Genomic DNA, 23,756 nt, shown 5'->3' on the forward strand with positions numbered 1-23,756 from the left:
AGACATTCCAAATGCTGCGGTGTTTGTCAGATAGCTGTTTCTATGTAATAAAGCTATGTTGTTAAGTCCAGTACAGTATTCAAGTCTGTACAAGTTAAGGAATGTTCTCTCTCTCTCTCTCTCTCTCTCTCTCTCTCTCTCTGTCTCTCTCGCTCTCACTAGGAGGTCTTTGAAGGATGGGAATGGGAAGTAAGTGTTAGAGCCACAGTACTGGGTTCTGGCAATTCTGATCAATCAACACCAAGTAGGAACTGATAGGAGTAGATTTGCTCTTTAATGTTGGAAGGATCAGGAAGAACATTTAAAATGTTGGGAAAAAAAAAACAAATGTGTTCAAAGTGTCAAACTGTAGCAGCAGAAAAGATGGCTAATCTAGCTGATACACACTGGAGAGATCGGCTAGTGGTGAAGTGGATGCTTTGCCATCCTGGAGGTTGTTTCCTTAAATAAGTTGATGACCTTTCAGTGGAGGGTCCTTCCTGACATACCTGCATCATAAATTCCTGTCAGGCTTAACATAGCTGTTCAAAAGGACTGTGATTTTTCTGATATAGATGAGGACATTTTTCACTCCTTTGGTGATTTCAAAACATTTTCATCAATTTAAAGAAAAATGGGCCAGAAATTATGTACTTTGCCAAACTGATGAGAATGTGAGTACTACATTTTTAGAGGCTTAGGAATGTACCTTTTGGGTTTCAGGTTTATGAAAATGTTTTCTTTTGTTTTCTTTGGTTGTATTCTGCAGTTCTCTTTAATTTTTGTGTTTCTCGGTTATTCTTCTGTTTAGTTTTCTTTTTTATTTATACACTTCTCTGGAAATCACGCACTTTGTAACAAATGTTAAAAAGTGCTTTTAAGAGTCAAGTCTTTCTCTTTCTCCCTGTAGCTCTCTTGCTATCTCCCTCTCTGTTGGTCTCTCTCAGTCATAAATGTGTGTAAAGGATCCGCTTTGATAATGTTGTGAGTTATTGCTGTGATTATGCCATGAAATTGAAAACCAGCTGTACCCAAAAAATGTACTCTGCAGGAGTAAAATGAATGCATTTTGTGATTGTCATGAATGTATATATTTATGCTGTATTTTCTACCGCATAAATATCTATAGGAGGGTGTAGGTGGGTAGTTAGTCAGTGCCAGAAAGTGGACAGTGACCCTTCTGCCCCGACTAATTGGGGAGCTTGTTCCTCCACTTGGGGGGCAATGGTAGAGGAGGGATGTGAATGACATGATCAACCCTCAGAGAGGGGTGGCTAGGTGACTACAGCTAGAGAGGCAGATTGATCTGGCAGAATTTTGACAATAAATTGGGGGTGCTGTTGTTATTACTGCTCCATAGGATAGGGCTAGACTTTTTAATGTGATCCCAACCACAACAGGTAGCCAATATAAAGTGAGAAGCACAAAGATAGGCATGACATGACAGTATTTTGGTTACATCTGATGGTGGTGTTGAATACAAATTTAGGGTTAAATTACAAACTAAGGGTTGGGAATGGAAGTTGGAGTCGGAGGGGTGGTGAATATATGAGAATATGTGGCTATATGGGGCCTGAATATGATGCGTATAAAATTATTATACACTTTGAAAAACATATGAAATTGGATATGAGAGGGAATTAATATTCAAAATGTAATTTTACCAATCAAATCAACTGTTCAAAAAGGCTATGGCTGATAGATGAAAAAGATTAACTGAAAAAGAATCTCTTGTCAATGTGATCACTTTTGTAGCTATAGAAATGCATTTTTATATATCTTTTAATATTGAGATAACTAAGGTAAATATCCCCACTGTGGTACTTTGTCATGTACATATGGCATTTGCCACAAAAAGTAATCAAAGATCAAACATTTCCATAACCCTAACCTTAGCCCAACCCTAGGTTCAGTTCTGACCCTAACTGTAGCCGTAAGCCTAACCCTGAAGCAAAAACCTTACATTGGTTGCAAACCTTGACTTCCGTTTTGCTTTGGCAGCACACATTTAACCCCCACACATTTAATTTATGTTTATCTTTATTCATTTGGAAGATGCTTTTATCCAAAGAGACTTGTGAGACAAGTGAGGAAGAGTACATCACAAGCGAAAAGCCACATAAGGAGTCAGTTGTTTGATTTCATTGTTTTGTGTTTATTTTTTCCCTCTTTTCCCTTTTTCACATGTAAATATGTAAATAGAATGTTTTCTGTGTTCTTTCTTTGAAAATAAAATTGTTATCAAAGGACCGTTGAGCTCCCAAATGGTCCACCTGGTAAAAGGTTATGGCTCTGGTTCGATCACATCAGCAGACAAATCTATAGCGGCGGAACAAATTGGCTTTGTTCTGCCAAGGGGTATAGAGGTGGGTAGGTCAGCCAGGAGCTTAGTCTGTTCCATTGCATATCAGCAACCCCCATTGGTCAATCTGGCACCTTCCGTTCTCCTTACGCAAGCTGTGTATGAAATGTCCCTCTCTGACTCAAGTCTGTGCAGGCTGAGCTTGGGAGCTGCAATATGTAAAGAAGCGACGGTTGACATCATGTGTTTCAGTGGAAAGCATATGCTTGCCTGCACCATCCCGCATTGAGGGTAGGGGTTGCAGCAATAAGGGCGGCGTCTCTGGACCCAGTTGAGCACTCCAAGTTGGGAGAAAAGGGGGGAAAAACACTGCACATTCCAAATAATAAAGGACTTTTAAAAGACTCTCTCCCTTTCTTAGTGTGCAGAATTTTGGTGGTTCTGAAGTTTTGATTTAATACTGTGTGTCTGCACTGACATTTGGAATCAAATTTCCACAAATAATGACTTGATCTGGAATCTTTCACAGTACAGGAGCATGTTGTGGTTGGTTGGAGATAAAGTGTCAGAGAGAGAGACTACCAAGGCAAGTCCAGTCTAGCTCAAACCACTGCCCCCCCCCCCCCCCCCCACCACCACCTCAGCCTTTTTTTCTGTGCCCCACCTAGCACCTCACATTCCTGCACCAAACCCCCTCACACTGAAGCCCACACAACCAAGACCATTGGTCACATACAAATCCCCAAAGGACTATTTCATTGAGAAAGAACAAGAAACTGAAGTGACCACCTTCAAAAAGAGGCACATTTTACATTCATACCCAGGAGACACTACTGAAGGTATATGTCAATTTATTTAACCATTGTTTTTATACTTTATTATGTTCTATACACCTGTTATCTTTCTGCCTTTTTCCTCCATTTCTTTTGTCTCTCCAACTTCATCTGTGAACATTTTACTATTTTGTCTCATCTCCTTGTTTTCTTGTGTCCCTTCCAGTCACTTTTTTTCTACATTTGAGAAATATCATTCATACTGAGAAAATGATCTGTATCTACTGTTCTGTAGCTGATGCTTAAAATTGTATTGTCTGAGCTTTATTGTAGAATATCAATAGTGTCCACTCAAGGATACATCCTGAAAGGTCCATGGTGTAATTACACTGGATAGAAAATATGTCTGCAATATCCTACATGTTGGGCCAAACTACTGCCTTAGAGCTGCATTAGAGCTGGACTAGCATAAGATTCCACTTAGTAGTTCTCAAAGATAGGAAGAAGTTAAGAACAGTCACCTTCCAAAATCACAGCAATGTGAGACATTTTCATGGCGTTGTCACTGCAAGATGCATGCAATTCCTGATTGCCAGAGGTGTACGTATTTATTCAGTACTTTTCCACTCATGTTTCCAGGTAGGGTAGCTGTGCTGCTAGTGAGTGTCCAATCTTCCATCATACCAGCAGACAATACTGCAGTGAAACAATTGAAAAAAATGTGGAAATTGGGATAAAGGTTGTGGTTACACAGATTCTTTTCTTTTTTAGCGCCTTTGGCAAGACTCTTAAGCATTGTCTTGCATAGGTCATATCTTATCCCACCCTTACACTCCCTCAAACCCGTTGGGGTGCTAGTGGTCACAAAAAAGCAAAATCAAAAACAATAGGCTATGTTTAAAAAAATTTCTGAAGTGCCTGAACACCTGAAAGCCCTATGAAAACCCTGAACATGGGTCCAATGAAAGGAATGAGTTCTTGACTGAAATCCCTTTAATTCAACGAGGCCAGTTGATGCCTCAGTCTGTGTGTGGAGACTAGTGGGAGGAGATGAGCGAGTCAGGACTTGCTGATGTCCATAGGCTACGACTTTCTCAGGGACATTTTGAAGTAGTTGTGAGTTACATAACCTAGCAAGTTGACTGTAAAGTGCACATGCCTTTAAACAAAGAAACACACAGTTTACTGAGATAGGTTTGGAGATTTATTCTTTAATTGGGCGAGATAAGGCTCTGCATTGCCTTTTTGCCAGTACTGTATTGTATTTCCTTATTTTGGTGTTTGTATTCCAAACCGTATTCTTGAATAGTAAGTAAATTCCCCCAGGTAATGGCACCAGGTGATAATGTGGTGCATGAGTGTTTGTGAGCACATTTATTTATGTGTGTGTATGTATATGTACATGTATAACGGTGGCCAGATGTTGGTATAAACACACCTTTTCTCTTTCAGGATGGGTTCTGCAGGCGTGCACATTGTATGTGTGGCCCTGGGTGTACTTGGACTGGTGGCTGGAATAGTATGCTGTGCTGTTCCCAGATGGAAAGTGTCATCATTCACAGGACAAAACATTGTCACAGCCCAGGTACTATGCTGTTCTGCTCTGAGAAAATGTACAAGAGTCAGTAAGAAATAGTGTGTAGACATATAGACATGTGTCAGTAGGATGAAGAATCAGATGGTCTAATTAAAAGGATCATCAAGGAGCGTATATTATGTCATAGTCTGTCCTCAGCTTTATAATGGAAGCTATGCCCATATCTCTGGGATCAACCAGTACAATATGGTGCTGCTGGAGTAATAATGCTGATAACACGCAAGTGCTGATTTAGGTGGAACAGGGATGTAATGATAGGTTTGTGACAAAAAAGTTTCAGGTTTGATTTTCCTTCTACTCATGTTGACAATGGGGTCTATACATTCATATCCTATTATTCGGGTAAGCTGAGGTTTTACCGTTGTCCCTACACACATACTACCTGCTCCTTTTCACAGCATGTCATTGTTGCTATTCCCCTTTTGTCTACATTTCACTCTGAAACCAAGCTTTGAGGTAACTTCCCCCATGTGTTGTGGACCTGCGTGGAATGTAGCATGGTGTTTGGTGACCCTCCTCTACAGGTGAGCCAGGATGGGCTGTGGATGGCCTGTGTGGTCCAGAGCACGGGCCAACAGCAGTGCAAGCAGTACGACTCCCTCCTCATCCTGCCAGCTGACCTGCAGGCGGCTCGCGCCATGACCATCATCAGCTGCCTCCTCACCGCCCTGTCCCTCCTCATCCTCTTCGCCGGCTCCGACTTCACCACCTGCGTGCAGAACGAGGACGCCAAGCCCAAGATCACGCTGGTGGCAGGAATCGGGCTTATACTGGCGGGCCTGCTGCTCATCATCCCGGTCAGCTGGTCTGCTAACACCATCATCCGGCAGTTCTACAGCCCTCTGACGCCCCAGAAGAAGGAGCTGGGGGCCTGCATCTTCGTGGGCTGGGCCGGGGGGGTCCTGCTGCTGCTGGCAGGGGGGCTCCTCTGCTGCTTCAGCCGGGTCCGGTCTGGCAGCTCAGGTGGTACCGCCAAATACTACAGCAACAGCGCCTCCGCACCCAGCTCCAACTATGTGTAGAGAGGTGCAGGGATGGGGTAGAGGCGATGATGTCATGGTGGGTTTGAATCAATGAGGGAGGAGTTTAAGGGATGGGATTCAAAGGTAAGATGCAGAAGAGGGGAAGATCCTTTTATAATGTAAATCATAACTATTAATCACTAGCCAAGGGAAAAAGGTGGAAAAATATGTAATGTTAAATTACTGTCATTTCTTTAATTTCTTAGGATAAAGGGTAAGAGGTGGAGACAATCTTTGTTTTAGTACTGGAATTCTTAATAACTATCATCAGCAAGACGTGTGGAGGTAGCAATTAGCCACAGCAATACATGCAATGCAATAAAACACTTAAAGAACATTCAAACTAGATTTTTTTTCACTTCACTGATCAAAGTTCTGTTTGTCTGGAGAGTTGTGTTAGCATTAAATTTCAGTTGGGTCGTTTAAAAATAAAGAAAATCAAACCATTGAATGAACAAAATCTATGAAATGATTAAACAGCACCACTTGAAGGGGATTACCTTTTTGTACAAGAACTCAATACATTTTGTTTGGAAAATGTTCGACGTTTGTGAACATGAAGTATGGTCTCTCTCTCATGCCCTTCTCTACTTTACTGATATGGAATCATATTAGAGTGAGCCAAAGGGGTCATGACTCTTGTCAAAACTGTTTTTTTATAGTACATTTGAAATGAAACAAGGGATTTGTAGTAATTTTATTACTTCTCTATTGTACTATTATTCTTTAGAGGGCACTAGCAGAATTGTAAAATATGTTTGGATTAAATTTGTTGTGTACCTAGAAACATAATCATTCATTCAAGTGTGTTTGTGATTCTTTTTTGTGCAAGTTGCCACGTTTATGAGGAAGTGAACTGTGTTTTGTGTGTGGTATAATGAGACATGCTTAATTACATTTGGAATCAACAATAAGTCCTAATATACAGAAAGCTATCTATAGAAGGACCATGGTTGAGTATGGAATTCAAATCTCTTTCTCTTAAAAACAAACACAAATACAAACAGCATGTCTGAAAATACTGGCTGGTTTATTTAAAGCCATCAAAAATCTTCATTACACATTAAAAACATATTGAGACAAAGCTTAAGTTGTGGGTTGGTACTAGAATATCCCATTTCCAACCACCTTTGCTACACCTTGCCTCACAACTGAACCTTGAAGAAGAATATTTTGTTCCAATAAAAAACATAAAAAGGAAGTCTTTCACACTCATTTTTTCAACACCAATTTTTTCTCTCAAAAATTTCCTTTACACTCTCCCCCCATTCCTCATCATACTCCCCCTCCCCTTCTGCCCCTCTCTTTCTCTCTCTCTCCTCTCAACTCGCTTTCCCTGTTTTTCTCTTTCTCTCAGTTTTTGTTCTCCAGGTTTTCCACTCTTTTAGTCAGCTCTTCCACTGCTGCCTTCAGCTTCTTCACCTCCTCCTGCACAGACTGTATTTCCTGAAACACAAATAGAGAAAGAGACACAGATTTATTAGTTTTAGAGGGAGTTAGTACAATTCCAGTTTCAGGACAAAGCCCAATCATTGCTTACTTGCATGACCAAATTCCCAGCGCATTTGGTCTTTAGAGCAATGATGGAAGTTAAAGTGCTGTCTCACCATGCTGTCACCTTGCGGATGCCCAGAGGTAGCTGCAGTAGTAGTCATCAGGCTCTTGTGAACTTTGAACTCTTTCGTTCTGGTTGTCACAAACCCATCTTTTAAAGACATTAAAATTGGCTTGCCATCTTTACCCGCAAACCAATCAGATGCTTCCACCGAAGGCTCTGGACCAATTGTATCAGGGTACAGGTCCTCTTGAAAGAGGTCAGACTAAAAGCAGAAAAAGAATGTGAATTGGTGAGAAAAATGACAAAAAAGGTAATGAAAATGTTAAATGCTGATAGTGAAAATAATGATAAAATTGAACAATTCAAGGAAATCATAATTAGAAAAATGCCCATCCATCAAGCATATAGCACCTTAAATGGCTGTAATGAATGAAATTACATTGCTTCCATAAAACAGTGTGATGATCAATTGCATGACCATCTTCCATTTTGATGGAGACAGGATTTGAGAATGTTTACCTTGCGAGGGACAGTCATAATAATGGGCTCACACTTCCTCTCATGAAGCTTGTAGAACCTGATGGGATTGGTGAAATCATATTTATACTCTTGCATGTACACACAGATGCACACACACACGTACACACAAGCACCAAAATGAACATATACTCATACGTTGAAAGCATGACAACCATCAGTAGTCAGCATGACTTTGTTGTGTACCTGGCAATTTCACACTTGTTGACCTCCAGGCCTCTCTTCGGCATGTATCCCATTCCCTTCTGGCTCTCCTTGCTGCTATACATGGAGAGGTAGTGCACATAAGGAGGCTCATCCGTCACCTCAAAATACCGAATACTGCTGTCACCCTGAGACAGGAAAGACAGGGTTCAAACAGCTGTACACACACACACACACACACACACACACACACACGAACACACACACACAAGAACACAAACATAGTACAGTAATATATACTGGTTTCATTTTTACTAATTACATCACTCTTCACTCTTAACTAGCAAATTATCAGTTTTTAGGGAGAGAGACATCCTTATCAAGGGTAGTTTCCAAAATATTATGCAATTCATTTAAATAAGGAAGTGCAGCACAATGAATAGCCTAATTCACAACTACTTCAGGCGATCCAACGTGAATGTCATCCGCCTGACATACTCAAAGTAATGTAACACCTGCTGTGTTATTCTGGAAAACACATCTTGTTTTAAATACACCTACCTTGCCACAGAGATACACAATGTTTGTGTCAGGGTCAAAGAAGGGCAATAGGACTCCACTGCTGGTGTCCAGCTCCTGCAGGGTCAGGGGCTCCCCAAAGTTTTTCTGTAGAACACAAACTGCCCTCACTTTTTGTGTGGGGCACTCACGCACAGTTGATTACTTGATTGTCTTGCGTGTAGCATTAGCGACAGCGTGATGATACTGCAAGTATACTCACCGGGTCCCACAGCGCCACCTGCCTCTCACTCATACGGCTGAAGCCTGTGGTCAAAATCTTTCCATCAGACACAAACACCGCCCTGACTGGTCGCGAGCCTTCGTGGGGCTTATCTTTCTCCTATATGAGAAAGAGAGAAAGAGAGAGGGGGAAGAATGCAGAGGGAGAGAGGAGAGAGACAGAGAGTTTCATGTGTGTCTACATGTTGCTCATTAAATTCATACTATAAATGCTATAGACAAAACAGTGGATAAAAAACATGCATACTGCATTGTGTTTTTGAGATAATATTCACATTATGATAAAACTACTCTGTGAAACTATGTTGCTTTGTGCTGACGACAGCTCATTGTGAGTTGAGAGATGATACATGGATATAAAATGTCTAGAACCAGAAAACATATACACACACATAGGAGGGAGCGGGAGAAGGGAGAGAGAGCCAGAAACTGCCAGCACACCAGCATCTGACGCTCGTGAACATTGACAGAAGAGGGAAGGGAGAAAAGGAAGGCAGCAGCAGGCTCGTTAATACAACTACTGCCCAAAGGAAATTGGGAAAGTGGATGTTAGCACAGGGCACTGTGACCACTTATGGACAACCTGTGGAACTTCCTACCCTAGATACAAAGTATAGACCGCAATTCATTTTTACAATTCGAGCAAATGAAAACCACTACCAGCCTAAATTATGCGAAGATTTTACAGATGTGTCTGAAGGTTGCGCATATGGGCTATCAAGAACAGTGCAGTGACTGGAGATATGTGGACTGACGGTAATGACGGTGCCCTTGCGCGGGTCCAGGATGCGGAGCTTTTTGTCCTTGCAGGAGGTGAGGATCTGGGAGCCATCCTGGTTCCAGCAGGTGCTGTAGATGAGGTCATTATGCAGGGAGTCGATCCGCACCACCGCCTCTCCGCACGCCACGTTCCACAGAATCACCACATTGTCACAGGCTGCAGGCAGAGAGGGGCAGATCAGACATGGAGAAAACGTGAAAAGAGTGTAACAGTGTAGGATCATTGTGTATCAGAGCAGTAACGAAGTACTTACGTGTGCAGTTATACCAGTTTCATAATGTGGAACTACCAGTGCGGCAGACTAGCATTAGTGGCTGTGGTGTAGTATCACAGCATTAGAATGGTAGCAGTGGCAGACAAGTAGTACCAGTATAGATGTGTGGTAGTTGACATTGATACAGAAACTGTACTGTTGTACCTGCGCTCATCAGTACATTGTGGGCAGTAGGGTGCCAGCTTAGGATGCCCACTCGTTTGGAGTGTCCCTCTAGTGTGACCACTGGCTCCGTCAGTGGCTTCACCAGGCCTCCATCTGGAATTTCCCAAACCTAGAGGAAGAGGAGAGACAGACAAAGGATGACACTCTGCTCTTCTTGACTAACAGCAGAGAGGCATCCTTTGTCAGATTTGGCAGTTATCCACACAGTGTGTCCAGTATATTATCACTGTCTCACACAGCCCTCCAGCACCTTGCACAAGGGACACTGTTACATAACCGTCCAAATCAGCTACCAGTCAGTGACCTCTGACCCTTACCATCACAGTGCAGTCCTCAGAGCCACTGGCGATGATGTTGTCATTGTGGGGACACCACTCAATATCCAGCACTGGGCCAGTGTGTCCACATACAGTGGGCTGGGACATATCAATACGCCCCGTCTAAGGCCAAACCAAGAAGAAATGTGAGGATAACACAGAGAAACACTGACCACTGGATACTTCACTCAAACACAGAGGCATACAATTCACCACAGTACATTAACAAGGAGTGATAAGAAAACTCATAAAACCTGTCTTGGTGTCAATGGAAAATATTTCAACATACTCTTGAACAGATCTAAACACCAGCAAATTGGCTAAATTTAAAATGCAATGGTCTTGTTTCTAAACAATTTCTGTATCGGTGTCCTGAAGTGTAATTCACTTTGATGTTGCCCTTGTGTGGGAACATCAATAAAACTCCCTTGAAAATATCCTCTTATATAATGTTACAGTTTCATTCGCAACGGCTTTATAAGGCACATGACAAGATTTGTATGTACAGAAAGCAGTATGCTAACGAATACTGTGCTAATGTAAAGGTATCCAGTAAATTTTTGTTTGAAACATTGGTAGTACTCAAAGCACAGTAAGAGCTGTAGTGACTGATTTTTAGGTTTAAGAAAAACATAAGCTAGATTTAACGAAGTTCATGTATCTAGTTCTTTTAACACCACTTTCCCATATCGTAGAAACTGCTGGACAGCACCATTTGGTCACACTAACACTGGAAGGTCGTTCACCAGTATTTACACACTACATTGACCAGATATTGGACCTATACATGGTACTTTTAACACTGGTACTTTTAACAATTTGATACTGACTGGAAAGAGGAAAATTAGTACACATACAATGTTTTAGTCATACATTGTGAGAGCAAGAAAAAAGAAGACAGAAAGAATCAGAGAAAGGCAGAGAAAGAGAAAAGCGGGGAAGGACCAGTCAGCTGATGCCAATTTAATAGCTATGCCTCCAATTTTCTCTAATAACCTCTAACTTTGTTAGTCGTTCCTTTATGAAGCAGAGTCCTGGGTTCTCAGTGCCTACTGAGTGTGTGTGTGTGTGTGTGTGTGTGTGTGTGTGTGCGTGCGTAGCAGTGTCTTTTAATGTTATGTCTCACGATAGGTTTCTCTTTCCCCAGTCACATTCAGAGACCAATTCATTTAGCTGTGCTAGCAGGACAGGAAGCCTGCTGGTTATTCAGTGATTACAGACTGCAGTCATAGAAAAGTAAAACAATGACATCTAATACTGTCAATATAAAAGGAGTCTGAAATGATTCTGATTTTTTTACATGGCACAAAATATTGCATGCACTCTTGAAATACATAATATGTAATGCATAAATGCAGAAAATGTGCTGTAGTTTAAGCTCATATGACAAAACAACTAGGCATAAGAGGTAGGTCTACTATCATGTGGCAACATTAATATTAGCTCCACATTTATCTATGTGTTAAGATATCTACCACCTATGATACAATGTTGGTGCAGTAAGACTGCAAAATAGCTACTTTTCTCCCAGCCCCTGGCCATACCAAACTTTTAAATACCTTTCCACAGTACATGTGATAAGTTCTTTGAAAGAGTTAAGACAGATTTTCTTGTTTTTTTCCCCCTTGTGTTGAAACATGTGATTTTCATAAGGAGTGCTGCTGTCTGATGTATGGTCAGTCTAGTTGGAAGCTATTCCATGTTTCTCCATTTCAGTCTGTCTCCCTTTTACCCACCATCAGCCTCTGTCCATTTTTCCTTCTTTCCCTCATAATTTGGTGTTGAGTCTATTTGAACTTCATATGTGAGCACCTTTATTGGTGTAACAATGGCGAACATGGTCACAACCGATATGAAACAGAACTCTGAAACATGTAAATCCGACTGTAAACAAAAATAACTTTGTGTCCCATACAAACAATGCGTGCAATTCACTCATTCACAATAATTGGTAAATTTGAGCTCACAAACCCCTCATTCATCCCAGACAGTCCCAAAAAAAGAAAAGACCCAAGGTCAGTGCTGAAAGGACAGGCAGTGGATTAACCACAGTCATACTATCTGTATTTGCATTCCTTCACCCAGTGTTACCCAGAGTCATTTACAGTGTTTGCCTTACTACCGGCAGGTGTGAACATAAAATCACCTCACTGAACAGGACACTCAAAGTAATAATATTACTATTATTAAAAAGAACACACAAATTATGCCAGCAAATCAAAGAAAACGTTAATACAGCAATATAGTTATCGCTACTTTCACTAGTGATGACCAAGTAACAGCAAATAGAAGCAAGTCACTGAACTGTGGAGCAGAATCAAATAGGATGTCTGATAAAATCCAGAAGATTACATTGTACAGTCCTTATGATACTGCTGGCTCCAAGGGCCTGTGTGCTGTGAGAACTTTCCAATACCACTACACCAAAAGGCATGGGAATGGCATTTTCATTTGACTACTTTTATGCTTGTTTTATACATTAAACATTTTATACATAAATAAATGCCTATTCAGGCCAAATATTGACAAAATTCACATTCAGATTTGTTTACATTTGTGTTACTCATGTACATATGTATTCACAGCAATAGAAGTAACCAAGAGTAATTCATTCCTCTTTAAATAATTGTGCACATGAAACTTAATCAAGTAAAAAATTCAGTACAACAGAACCAACAGAACTATCTCACTTTGCTTCATTGTTTATCTGTAACACACATCAATTTCTCTGTTTCACAGCTCTTGCCACTTCCTGTACCAAGCTATGGTGACAGCAATGCTCTCCATATATGGTAAAAGATAAGACACAAAAAAACTGAGCACAGCACGTAAACTGACACCCTCCCCAAAGCTTCCTTATTTAAAAAAAGGTCTTCCTTTTGTCAAATTAAAACTTTCAAATGTGTGCAACCAAGGTGGTTGAAAAAAAAATGCTAATTTATATTCAGACTGAAATGGTTGGAAGTCATCAGTCAAATCGGGGACGATGCACAAATGTTTTATTAGTGTTGACTTTCTCTGAACACAACTTGTGTTAAACCTCATCCCTCTGAAGTTCATGAAGTTTCTACAGAGTTAAGCCTGTCATCAAACCTTATTATTATAAGTGTTGGAAACACAGAAAAACCAACATTTCATCAGAGGATCAGTGTCAGTTGCAGTCACTGTTTTGTTAAACCAGGTGTTTTTCTGCCCACAACAGTTCTCTACAATATGTTCTGCACATTGTGTTGAGAATGGGAAAATTCAGTGATGCACAGCTGACACTTTGGTAAGCAGAACAAAAGAAATGGAAAGTATGCTTCAGCACAATGAACCTTAGGAACAGAAACTCCATCTTAAGATTACTACATGCTCCAGACCTCATTGGGCTGTGTCAACTTAACAATCAACCACACCTGCAATAACATGACAAAAATGACATGCATTTATCTTGAGTGTTTGTGCTGTCCCTGCTGTGAGTGCCATCTTGCAGACTTAAGTCCTCAAACATTAGGTGCCAATACTCACACCCCTACCCTTCCTTAAGATCCCTACCCTCTGCAGAGGATTAACTGCCTTTTTACTGTGGTTTGATACTGTGTATCAGAAATCATTCAAAAGTGAAATCATTTTGTATCTTTCTATCATTTCCCAACCTCAGAAATACTTTCCGCCAAATGTAGTGCTGATGTTAAAAAGTAATATTTATTGTGATAATCCTAGTATGGGTGCTATACAAGCACCATGATTATTCAAATAATTATGCCATGATATTATTTTCTTATTTCCTTGCCTAATTTCTAAAATCTTAATTCAACTTTACACCTACCTTGCTCAGAGGCAGCACCATGAAAGCGCCCCCACCGCTGGCATCCACAATCATGGCCACAAACTTGGGGTTGACAGAGCAGAAGTTACTGTCCCAGGTCATCTGGGAAATCCTGATGTCATCGTAACACTGGTCTGTCTTTACGGCCTGGCCAAAGACATGACGGAACTTACTGGCCCTGACCACTTGCCTGGCCATTGTGATCTGCAGAGACAGAGGAAGAGAGAGCAAGGAACATGAGGAATAGGGTTAACATACAACTACAAATTAAACTGACCAAAAACAAACACTACAGTATGTCTGCAATGGCACAGAAATAAAGAAATCACATTATAGAAGCTGCTCTTGACTGAATGCTTGCACAACAGGCCTTGCAATATTCTACTGCTTGCAAGTTTGTGTACTGTTTTATTATGTATATTCATGCATTTACTATAGATATTCATTTCTGAATTATAAAATGTTTTGAATCTCTTACGCAAGAAGCTATAACTGGTGACGTATGTGCACATTTACTGCACAGTTACTGACTGCAAGAAAAACCTGTCTGTTAATCCTTTTATATGACATAGATGATGGAGATGTGGTGGGCAAAAGTGATGGTCAGTATTGTCTAGGCAGCACAAATAGAAAACGTCTTGGTCAACAGCTAACTTTGACACTCTAAACTGTAACACAGAATGCATGTAAAAAGGAAGTGGCATTGCCTAACATAAGAACCTGCCTCCATGTGGAGAAGGAACGACAGAGAAAGATAAATTGGGGATCCAGAGATAGAAGAGAAATGATATAAAACAAATGATAAAAAATAGGATCATCTGTGAAATGATGCACTCTCCATGGTATGCTAGGCCAAAAGGTAAAATGGGATAGCTACACATTGCTTATATACAGAAATACAGCAGCATTTAACCCAGAGACAGCAATATTTTTTCCTGGACAAGGTCTCTGCCCACACTGCCATACTAATTGGTGTTCTGGGCTCACTAACAAGATTAAAATATCCTGCTCTACATCAATGATACACATGCAAACCCACACACACACAGACAAACACACAGATACACACACGTGCAAACCCACACACACAGACAAACAAACACACAGATACACACACGTGCAAACCCATACACACAGGCAAACAAACACACAGATACACACAGAGATAGAGGAAGGAAAAGACAAAGCTGAAATGATAGCAGATATTTCAACACTACTTCCCCCAAGAATGTTATCTTTCAACACTCTAAAACAGACACACATATACACACACACACACACACACACACACACACACATATGTACATACCCACACATACAACAACTAAAAAAGACTTAATAAAGTGAGAAAATACAGACATTTTAATTACCTAAAAGGTGTTAATCCCATTGTGTGAGTACTTGAGTGCAATGGCTGCAAATCTACTGAGCAAGGCAGCTATTTTTACTGGTCACTTATGAGTTATTTATGATTTGGGGAGAAGAATATTATTATCTCTGAGACACAGGGTGATGTCTTGTTATACAATAATTACGCAATTTAAAAAGCTAAAACAATGACTGTAGATGTAATAGCTAATTCATCAATGCTACTACAGCTTCACCTCACTAATATTACCTGTTATTACTCTCAGTTTCTCAGGATTCTATTAACTGCATTGTCAACTGTAAGGCCTGTTGATTACAACCACCCAAAACATAATATGTCTGTATTGTTATTATTCCTTCTATGCATTCACATTTTTATGTAGATCTTATATTTCAGGCATTTCAAAATCAAAATCAACAATTCAACAGTACATTTTTATTTACAAATGCTCCATGGAGAAAAAAAAACTGTGTGTGTGTGTGTGTGTGTGTGTGTGTGTGTGTGTGTGTGTGTGGCAGAGAGACAGATGTGGGAGTTGACGGGATGACACTGTAGATCAAGCTTGCAGTGAAAGATCTGTTAAACCACATCCTATGGCAAAAAAAGATACTTTTTCTGTTTCAGAAATATTCAGCCATGCTTTAGTGCATTCATTTACACAATGGCTGATAATTCATTTTTATTATTGTTATAAGTTGTTTTAATGCATGCTTCGAAGACTGGCAAGTATCTTTAAAATAATGTGAGCTACTGGGCAAATGCCCATATTAAAACAGATCTGTAATCTAAAATATCTAAAATCTATCTTATTTATTTCACACTAGCGGGTAGACTATTCCTATTTCAGAGCAGTTTGACCAGTATTTAAAACAAGTATATGTTTACATCACACAGCAGGTTCTCAACAAAGAGGAATATGAAATTACGTCTAAGCTTGCTGCAGCTACAGCACTTTGAATGTTCGGATGCCTATGTGATGAAGGGTACTCCTCACATGTTAATGGTATACATGTTTTTTCACAACACTACACAAAATTAGACAACACAGGCCTCCTCTGATGTCCCTTCGTGGAACAGCAGCTTTGTAAATAGAGTTATAAGGCTGTAAAAGTTGCGTACAGGATAAATAATAAGGATGAATAATTTCTGTGAACTTTCATAGATAATTAGCATTCATTAAACAATTGATCGAATGGGCGTTTAATTTTTTTTCCGGAGTAAAGAGCGAAATCACAGGGGAACGATAATTTAATGCAAACAATTTGTCCGATTAATTATGTCTGAGATGAAATGCAAGGATTACCACTCTAGACTTCAGTTTTATGAATCATTGTTAAGTGTTGTTTTGTTTTACAAAACAATGTTATTGTTCTAACTACGGTAAATAATATACCCGTAAGTTATGCTTACTGTTAGGAGCCCTAGAGATTGCCATCGCTGTATTTTCTGAAACTAGGGATAAAAACGATTTAATTAGTCGACAGAGACGCATACATTCGCAAGTAACAAGTTTCTAATCTTGGAGTTATTCATTTAAAAATAAATATTGACAGTCCAGGTTGGCTGGGCTAATGCACTGCACTGCACGGTACCATGACTGCAGCGGGACAGAGATACGCATGATCACTACCTTCTATCAGGTGAGCTGGTCCGGTTTCGCTTCGATTGTAGAGTGCTGAAGATTCGACGGAACAGATCGAACGACCGTAGTCCAAAAGAGACCTTAAAAGTGATGGAGGAAGTGAGAGGGAACGATGGAGATGGGAGGTGTCTCGGTTTTCTCTCTCTCTCTCTTTTCAGAGGAGTTAAAAAAAACCTCAAGTGACAAATGACAATGCAGGAACATGATTTGGAAATAAGGTACCGTTGCATTTTGAAAGATGATTAAGAAATAAGGTGTTTCGTTAATACAATGCTGATATAAATCAGATTGGATTGAATTATGTAGTGTTCAAGTGCCCATTGCTTTTGGCAAACAATCACACACACGATATAAATGACAAACGGGATAGCAAAAGCCTAAGACAGAAGACATGCAGAAGTTGAGATTTGCCTTAAGCAAAGTAGCGCTACTATGATCATTTGGGAAATGGACAGAGACAGGAAACATAGCTCGTCGTACACAGAGAGCACTACATGTTGTTACAAACCTCTAAAGCTACGGAAATGAACTAAATTGCATACCTTCATAAGTATACTAATGCCTGAAATTACTCTGTTGGTTGACATTAAATTTTATATATGTTTTAGGTCTAATGAACGATCAGACCCACAAAGTTGGCGCTACATTTTGTTGAACTCAACGGAAATGACATAATATGAAAATACTCTAGTCCATGCAACCAACGTGTACGGAACGGAATGACGTTATCTGTTTGCGACTGTAAGCGCTGGAGTGATTCATTCATAAGTAAAAGTATGGTTTGTTTTCGACGACCAGAAAAAACGATAATTTATTTTTATGAATTAATGATATAGCGAACGCATTTAGTAACAGATAAATTCTACTAACCGTCATTATAATAACGCTAATTCAACATGAAGTTACTCCACAAAGATATTGAAAAGGATAATGCCGGGTAAGTGGTGGATAGCAAGTTTCATTTTCTATAGCTGCGGGAGTCAGAAATGGCTAGCTAGGTAGCTAGCTGTTTAGATAGCTAGCCGGCTATGTGGCATAAGCATAGTTAACCAGAATTATAAAATAACATCAAAACAATCATCCAGATATGTACAATTCGCTTGTGGGTATAATTAAAACGGAACAAATACTGTATAGCCTCGACTTATCAAGCTAACGCTAGCTATTTATATTGCCAAGTTGCTGGTGGTTTTAGCTGGCAGTGGAATAGCTTTGGTGTCTAGGTCGAACTAGCTAGCCACAGCATCTTTGCTCGTAATCTACCTAGCCAGCTACATAGGGAGACATATGCGAAATGTAAACAATGAAATTTAAGATCGTGAGTCTTTAAATGCAACCCAGTTAGCTGGTTAGCTACAATAACTTTGCCATATTTTTATAGCGGAATTACCATATGGACAGGACACTGCCGGTAGAAATGTTGGTGCTACAGTCATATGCGATTTGTTACATTGATGCAACAAATCGTTATCAATTTAAATATTTAAAAACTGCGGGCTGTTAATGTTCGTAATGTAATTATTACGTCTCCTTAGGAATATATTTAACGTTTTAGGGGCGTAAAGACCGACTATCTAATATTAAGAGATAAGCCGCAGTTTTAATATAGCTTGTGATTTGTAAACAGAATTGACCACTGTTTTCTTAGCTTTGCTACTCTAGTGCCTAGCAAGTCAACATGCTTAGCGTATTCTCAACCGCCTCTCTTTCAGTCAAGTGACCCTGATGCCAGAGGAGGCGGAGGACATGTGGCACACCTATAACCTCCTGCAGGTGGGAGACAGCCTGAGGGCATCGACAATCAGGTGAGACTTACCTGAGCCGGCTGTGTGAGCTTCTGCTAGTGTCTGTCTCTCCATGCCCTGGTACTAGTCAGGACTACACATCTCTGCTGTACTGTCAGTGACCACTGCATGTTCGCTCAGCATAGGGCCAGGGTGGTAAGTGTGTCTGTCTGCCTGTCTCAGGAAGGTGCAGACAGAGTCATCCACGGGCAGCGTTGGCAGCTCCCGGGTTCGCACCACACTGACGGTGTGTGTGGAGACCATCGACTTCGACTCCCAGGCCTGCCAGCTGAGGGTGAAAGGAACAAACATTCAGGAGAATCAGTATGTCAAGGTTAGCAATGACTGTAGACAATATGAATGAATTCTTGGCCTCTCAGAATTATTGCTGCAAAGAAACCAGCACTTTGAGCAATTCAAAGTTTCAGTGAGTTGCCATACGCACACACAGTACAGGAAAGAAGCAGCTGTATGCCGTATTCTTACAGGCCTCAGTCAAGCGTATTTGGCCTGTACTGTCTCAGGTTGCAGCTATAGTTTACGTTTTTTGTGGAGTTTCTGGTATGCAACTATTTGAACGTGGAAATTGCTTCCATACACAAATTCTTATTAATTTTATATTGTCAGCTAAGTTGGCTATATAACACACATAAAATACAGGGATATATAAGGGTATATAAAATATATAAAACACACATAACCGGCATTCAAGTGTAGTTCTGCAAGAATACATTTTGAAATTAAATTCACATCTGAAACAAGTTGTTCTTTTCAGGGCATTAAGGGTTTGATGTTTGGTAATCAGATGTATCAGTGAACACTGACCTGTATTGTCTCTAGTCTCAGTCTGCACACACAGCAGGAGCACATCCATAAATTAGCTGAGTCAGTGCCTGTTCTGAATGCAGCTTGTTAGGGAGCTCTTTGCATTTTCACATGTGTTTAATTACTGTGCCACTCTGGAATAAGAAAAATATCAGTTAAAACAACCATTTCCTTTACTTACGCTATGTTTTCCACAGTAATGTGAATCAAAAATTTCTGATCATTTGTGCATTTGTGAAAGAAAATGATATCAAAAGACTCACAGAAAACTAATATACTTCTGTGTTACCCACTTTGGCCATGCCATGGAATCATAATTTGGGGTATATCTGGGGGTAAAGCAAAGAAAAACTGTGGCTACATTACGAACTCATCCAGTCTGGTCTGGTGTAAACACACTAATAGAAAGGTACAAACAAGAATCACATACACATTCTGTACTGTAACATATACTCATATACTCATATGCTGGTTTCATATGATAGTTTCATTAGTCTTAAAGCCTGAGGAATTGGCACACTTCTGTTTACCTTTTCTGTCTCAGATGGGGGCCTATCACACCATTGAGCTGGAGCTCAACCGGAAATTCACTCTCGCCAAGAAAGTCTGGGACAGTGTTGTACTTGACAGGATAGGTAGGTCTCTGTCCCTCTGTCCTGGTAGCTTTCATATGTCCGTCTTTATTTTGTGGTTGGGTCAAGTTACCATTGCTGTGATCTCTCACTTTCTGTTGGGAGGGATCTGCCTGCAAATTGCAGACGTGCTTGAAGTAGCAACACTGCTGTAAGAGAGGCCAAGTCTTCCCTCTGCCTCTCTGCAGGGAACAAGCTGTCCCTCACAGGGTGTCTCCTCCCTCAGAGCAGGCCTGTGACCCAGCTCAGAAAGCAGATGTGGCAGCAGTGGTAATGCAAGAGGGCCTGGCCAACGTGGTGCTGGTCACCCCCGCCATGACTCTGCTCAGGGCCAAGGTCGAGGTCACCATTCCCCGCAAGAGGAAAGGCAGCTGCACCCAGCATGACAAGGTGACCACAGTTCCTAGTAAGCCTGAAGAAGCAGGTTTTACAGATGGGCAAGACTTGGAGAAACAGTATGAAGTTGATTCTGTATCTAAAGTTAGTGTTTAGGATCCTGTGTTAAACATATGTGTCTTTCTTTTCAGGCACTGGAAAGGTTCTATGAGGCTGTGATGCAGGCAATACTCAGACATGTTAACTTTGATGGTGAGAGAGAAGCCTTTCTGCTTCGTTGTGTTTCATACTTCTTTTCCCTTTCATGTAGCTCTTTTTGGCCTCAGCTGCACAAGTCCACTCCTGCACTAGAGGGTTGAACTGAGTATATATTTCAGCCACTGTTATTTGTCCTCTACTATGTTATCTACCCTCCCTGGATTTCACCACAAGAACAGTTCCCTGTATTAGGCAGATCCCATAAAACAAGCTGTGTCCAGTGTTTCTAGTGCCAGTTCATAAAACGTAGCATAAGCACAGTAAACTGCATGACAGCCCACAGCCAACAGGGGGTGGTGCACAGGCAGCATTGATTGCAGTCTGTGATCAGCCTGAGCTGTGTTCCACTGGCTAAGAAAGCACTGCAGTCTGTCTTGTCCAGCATTTGGCTGGATGTTGAACTAGGCCACTTAAATAAAAGGCCTTTGCAGGACAGCAAGGTTGTTATGGTGGAAGTCCTGAAATGTTTGTGTTCTACATGGAATGGCAGGATGTTGGGCAAGAAGGCAGTGGACAGGTGAAAGGATAAGGTGGTCACTGGTGGTCCCTAAAGGCAGAATTGACCCCCCCAGGAAAGTTAGTACTTTGCATAGTGCTGTAATTGAGCCAGTGTGGTAGAGTTGTTGTGTGGTCTGCTCACTAGTCTTGACCAGAGTTCTTGTATTATGTTTGCCTGTGCTCTGAACTGTTGCATTTTGTTTCATTGTGAGGCATACACTCTAGTCATTAAAAATCTTTAGTCTCTTTCGTTTTCTTTCAGTGGTGAAATGTGTACTGGTGGCAAGTCCAGGTTTCGTGAAGGATCAGTTTATCAGTTACCTGTTCCGGGAGGCAGTTCGGCAGGACTGCAAGATTCTGCTGGAGAACAGGCCCAAATTCATGCTGGTGCACTCTTCCTCTGGACACAAGTATTCTCTGAAAGGTGAGACTGGAAGTGATCAAGGGTGTTTGAGAGGTAATTGTGCAGTATTAAATCTGTGGACATAGAAGCAGAATAATGCTGACTTACTGCATGTCTGTCTCTTCAGAAATTCTATCTGACCCAACTGTCACAAGTAGATTGTCTGACACCAAGGTAAGCATGTCCTTTGCCTTCCTCCTGTCTATATCTTTCAAAATTTGAATTACTGGACACTACAACATACAGGACATGTTGAGTCGGTATGTTGTATTAACTGTTCCCTTATGGGTCAGTGGTGATGCATTTTATGTATTTTCTGTGTTAAATCTTTGTTTATAGGCAGCAGGAGAAGTTAAAGCTCTGGAGGATTTCTACAAGATGCTACAACATGAGCCAGACAGAGCATTTTATGGGTGAGTGGCAGACCGATAAAATTGTACACATATTGTAGTTCCTGCGCTGAGACCTGCTAGTAATTTACCAATGATCTGACTAATTTGGTGTAATGAATTGCAGACTGGCTCATGTGGAGAAGGCCAATGAGGCCATGGCTATCGACATCTTGTTGATTAGTGATGAGCTTTTCAGGTAGGTGTGCTCCTTTGTCTTCTCAGGTGGGTCAGTGGGTGTGTGGTGCACTTACCTTGCATCTCCCTCTTTCAGGCACCAAGATGTGGCGACTCGAAGTCGGTATGTGCGACTGGTTGACAGTGTGAGAGACAACGGCGGGACAGTCAGGTACACAAAGATGTCATGAGGGAGTTAAGAGGACTCAAAGTTGAGAATTATAATGCTTTAAAAGGCAAATTACAGCACAACCTTTCAGATGATGCGTACAGTGAGACAGCAGACTCTCTCAAGTAAGCATAGGCCACATTAAAGCATGATTAAAAAACATCAGTACAGTGTCACTGTGACACTAAACGCCACTTTTTTCTTCTTTTTTTTTTTTCACAGGGTATTTTCAAGCCTTCATGTATCTGGGGAGCGTAAGTGTTTGAGTGTTTGGATCATACTAGACATGAGTGGAATAATCGATAACTGATGGGACATTCCTCTGGGCTCAGCTCTTTCTCTCTCTCACACACACACACTCTCTCTTTCTCGCAGAGCTGAATCAGCTCAGCGGAGTGGCAGCCATCCTGCGCTTCCCAATCGCTGACCTGTCTGAGGCCGAGGATGACAGCAGCTCCGATGAGGACTGAGTGGCTGCTAAACCCGCGTGTGTCAGCCGCGTCACCTGCACTCGACACAGAGAAGTGCGACACACAGAGAAAGCGATGTCACTCATTTAAGCGTACAGGAAGGTGAGAAGGTGGAGAATAAGGGACGGACACTGATTAACAAAGCAACCTGGAAACACACATAACACTCAAACTAAGATGGATGTGGCCTTGGAGATGGGAGGGATCAGCACAGTGGTACATAGTGTGCAGTGCTGGGGTGTGGGTGTGTGAGCAGGACCAGCTGAGAGACCTCCACTGCATAGCATGTTTAATTCGCTGGGTGCAGGGCTGCTTCATTAAAGCCACAAAAACAGTGCTTGGGGTTGCAGGTTCATTGTCTGGGTAGTCAGCAGCAGCTCCACCTTGTAACAAAAACCTGGTGTGCAGTGAGACTGGCTGGTTTCTGTTTCTTAGTGCCAACTTTATACCAAACATGCGCAAGAATTTCTGAATGATAATGGTTTAACCAAAATAACCTATGCCACAGGAGATATTTAATGCAAATAAATATGTGTAGTTATTGCACATGTGTCTGTATTTTGTGTATGTCTTCTCTGTATTTTGTATTTTTTATTTATATCTTGATTAGTATCTTTATGAAACAGGTAATGAGCATAACTCTTTCACAAACACCAGACGAATAGCAGCAATGTAAGGTGTTGATACCTGAACAAACCTTCCAAGGTCTTTTATACTGGCCATTGCAGGCCTTCCCACCGTAG

The 23,756-nt window shown here is 41.0% G+C and overlaps 3 protein-coding genes across 3 annotated transcripts; 2 read left to right on the forward strand and 1 right to left on the reverse strand.

The window, feature by feature from the left end:
• The first annotated feature begins 2,967 nt into the window (after window positions 1-2,967).
• Window positions 2,968-6,968, forward strand: LOC118789934 (claudin-3-like). The gene is made up of 3 exons (XM_036546682.1): window positions 2,968-3,120; window positions 4,507-4,639; window positions 5,176-6,968. Exons 2-3 carry the CDS (start codon window positions 4,508-4,510, stop codon window positions 5,671-5,673), a joined length of 630 nt encoding a protein of 209 aa, XP_036402575.1. The 5' UTR covers window positions 2,968-3,120; window position 4,507; the 3' UTR covers window positions 5,674-6,968.
• A 27-nt stretch (window positions 6,969-6,995) lies between these two features.
• Window positions 6,996-17,156, reverse strand: LOC118789699 (coronin-1A-like). The gene is made up of 11 exons (XM_036546235.1): window positions 17,061-17,156; window positions 14,062-14,265; window positions 10,251-10,373; window positions 9,913-10,042; window positions 9,469-9,650; window positions 8,694-8,813; window positions 8,474-8,578; window positions 7,955-8,100; window positions 7,751-7,808; window positions 7,281-7,493; window positions 6,996-7,119 (listed from the first exon to the last, which is right to left on the reverse strand). The coding sequence occupies exons 2-11, from the start codon at window positions 14,257-14,259 to the stop codon at window positions 7,027-7,029; spliced, it is 1,368 nt and encodes a 455-aa protein (XP_036402128.1). The 5' UTR covers window positions 14,260-14,265; window positions 17,061-17,156; the 3' UTR covers window positions 6,996-7,026.
• Window positions 17,157-17,825: 669 nt separating this feature from the next.
• Window positions 17,826-23,518, forward strand: pelo (pelota mRNA surveillance and ribosome rescue factor). Its single transcript, XM_036546332.1, has 13 exons — window positions 17,826-18,009; window positions 18,785-18,877; window positions 19,040-19,190; window positions 20,226-20,316; window positions 20,540-20,703; window positions 20,841-20,901; window positions 21,668-21,829; window positions 21,936-21,982; window positions 22,148-22,221; window positions 22,325-22,396; window positions 22,472-22,546; window positions 22,766-22,797; window positions 22,919-23,518. Exons 1-13 carry the CDS (start codon window positions 17,969-17,971, stop codon window positions 23,011-23,013), a joined length of 1,158 nt encoding a protein of 385 aa, XP_036402225.1. The 5' UTR covers window positions 17,826-17,968; the 3' UTR covers window positions 23,014-23,518.
• The last annotated feature ends 238 nt before the right edge of the window (window positions 23,519-23,756 follow it).

The sequence above is a fragment of the Megalops cyprinoides genome, chromosome 1, assembly GCF_013368585.1.
Source record: "Megalops cyprinoides isolate fMegCyp1 chromosome 1, fMegCyp1.pri, whole genome shotgun sequence".
Classification (NCBI taxonomy): domain Eukaryota; kingdom Metazoa; phylum Chordata; class Actinopteri; order Elopiformes; family Megalopidae; genus Megalops; species Megalops cyprinoides.

What these genes read in the sequence shown, in the direction of transcription:
- pelo (XM_036546332.1), top strand. Translation starts at nt 17,969, where the DNA reads ATGAAGTTACTCCACAAAGATATTGAAAAGGATAATGCCGG. An exon ending in ACACAAGTATTCTCTGAAAG is followed by an intron (nt 21,830 to 21,935) that starts GTGAGACTGGAA and finishes CTGTCTCTTCAG; the next exon opens with AAATTCTATCTGACCCAACT. An exon ending in GACAACGGCGGGACAGTCAG is followed by an intron (nt 22,547 to 22,765) that starts GTACACAAAGAT and finishes TTTTTTTCACAG; the next exon opens with GGTATTTTCAAGCCTTCATG.
- LOC118789699 (XM_036546235.1), bottom strand. Translation starts at nt 14,259, where the DNA reads ATGGCCAGGCAAGTGGTCAGGGCCAGTAAGTTCCGTCATGTCTTTGGC. An exon ending in CTGAGGACTGCACTGTGATG is followed by an intron (nt 10,043 to 10,250) that starts GTAAGGGTCAGA and finishes CTCTTCCTCTAG; the next exon opens with GTTTGGGAAATTCCAGATGG. An exon ending in AGGTGGCGCTGTGGGACCCG is followed by an intron (nt 8,579 to 8,693) that starts GTGAGTATACTT and finishes TGTGTTCTACAG; the next exon opens with AAAAACTTTGGGGAGCCCCT.
- LOC118789934 (XM_036546682.1), top strand. Translation starts at nt 4,508, where the DNA reads ATGGGTTCTGCAGGCGTGCACATTGTATGTGTGGCCCTGGGTGTACTT. An exon ending in AAAACATTGTCACAGCCCAG is followed by an intron (nt 4,640 to 5,175) that starts GTACTATGCTGT and finishes CCTCCTCTACAG; the next exon opens with GTGAGCCAGGATGGGCTGTG.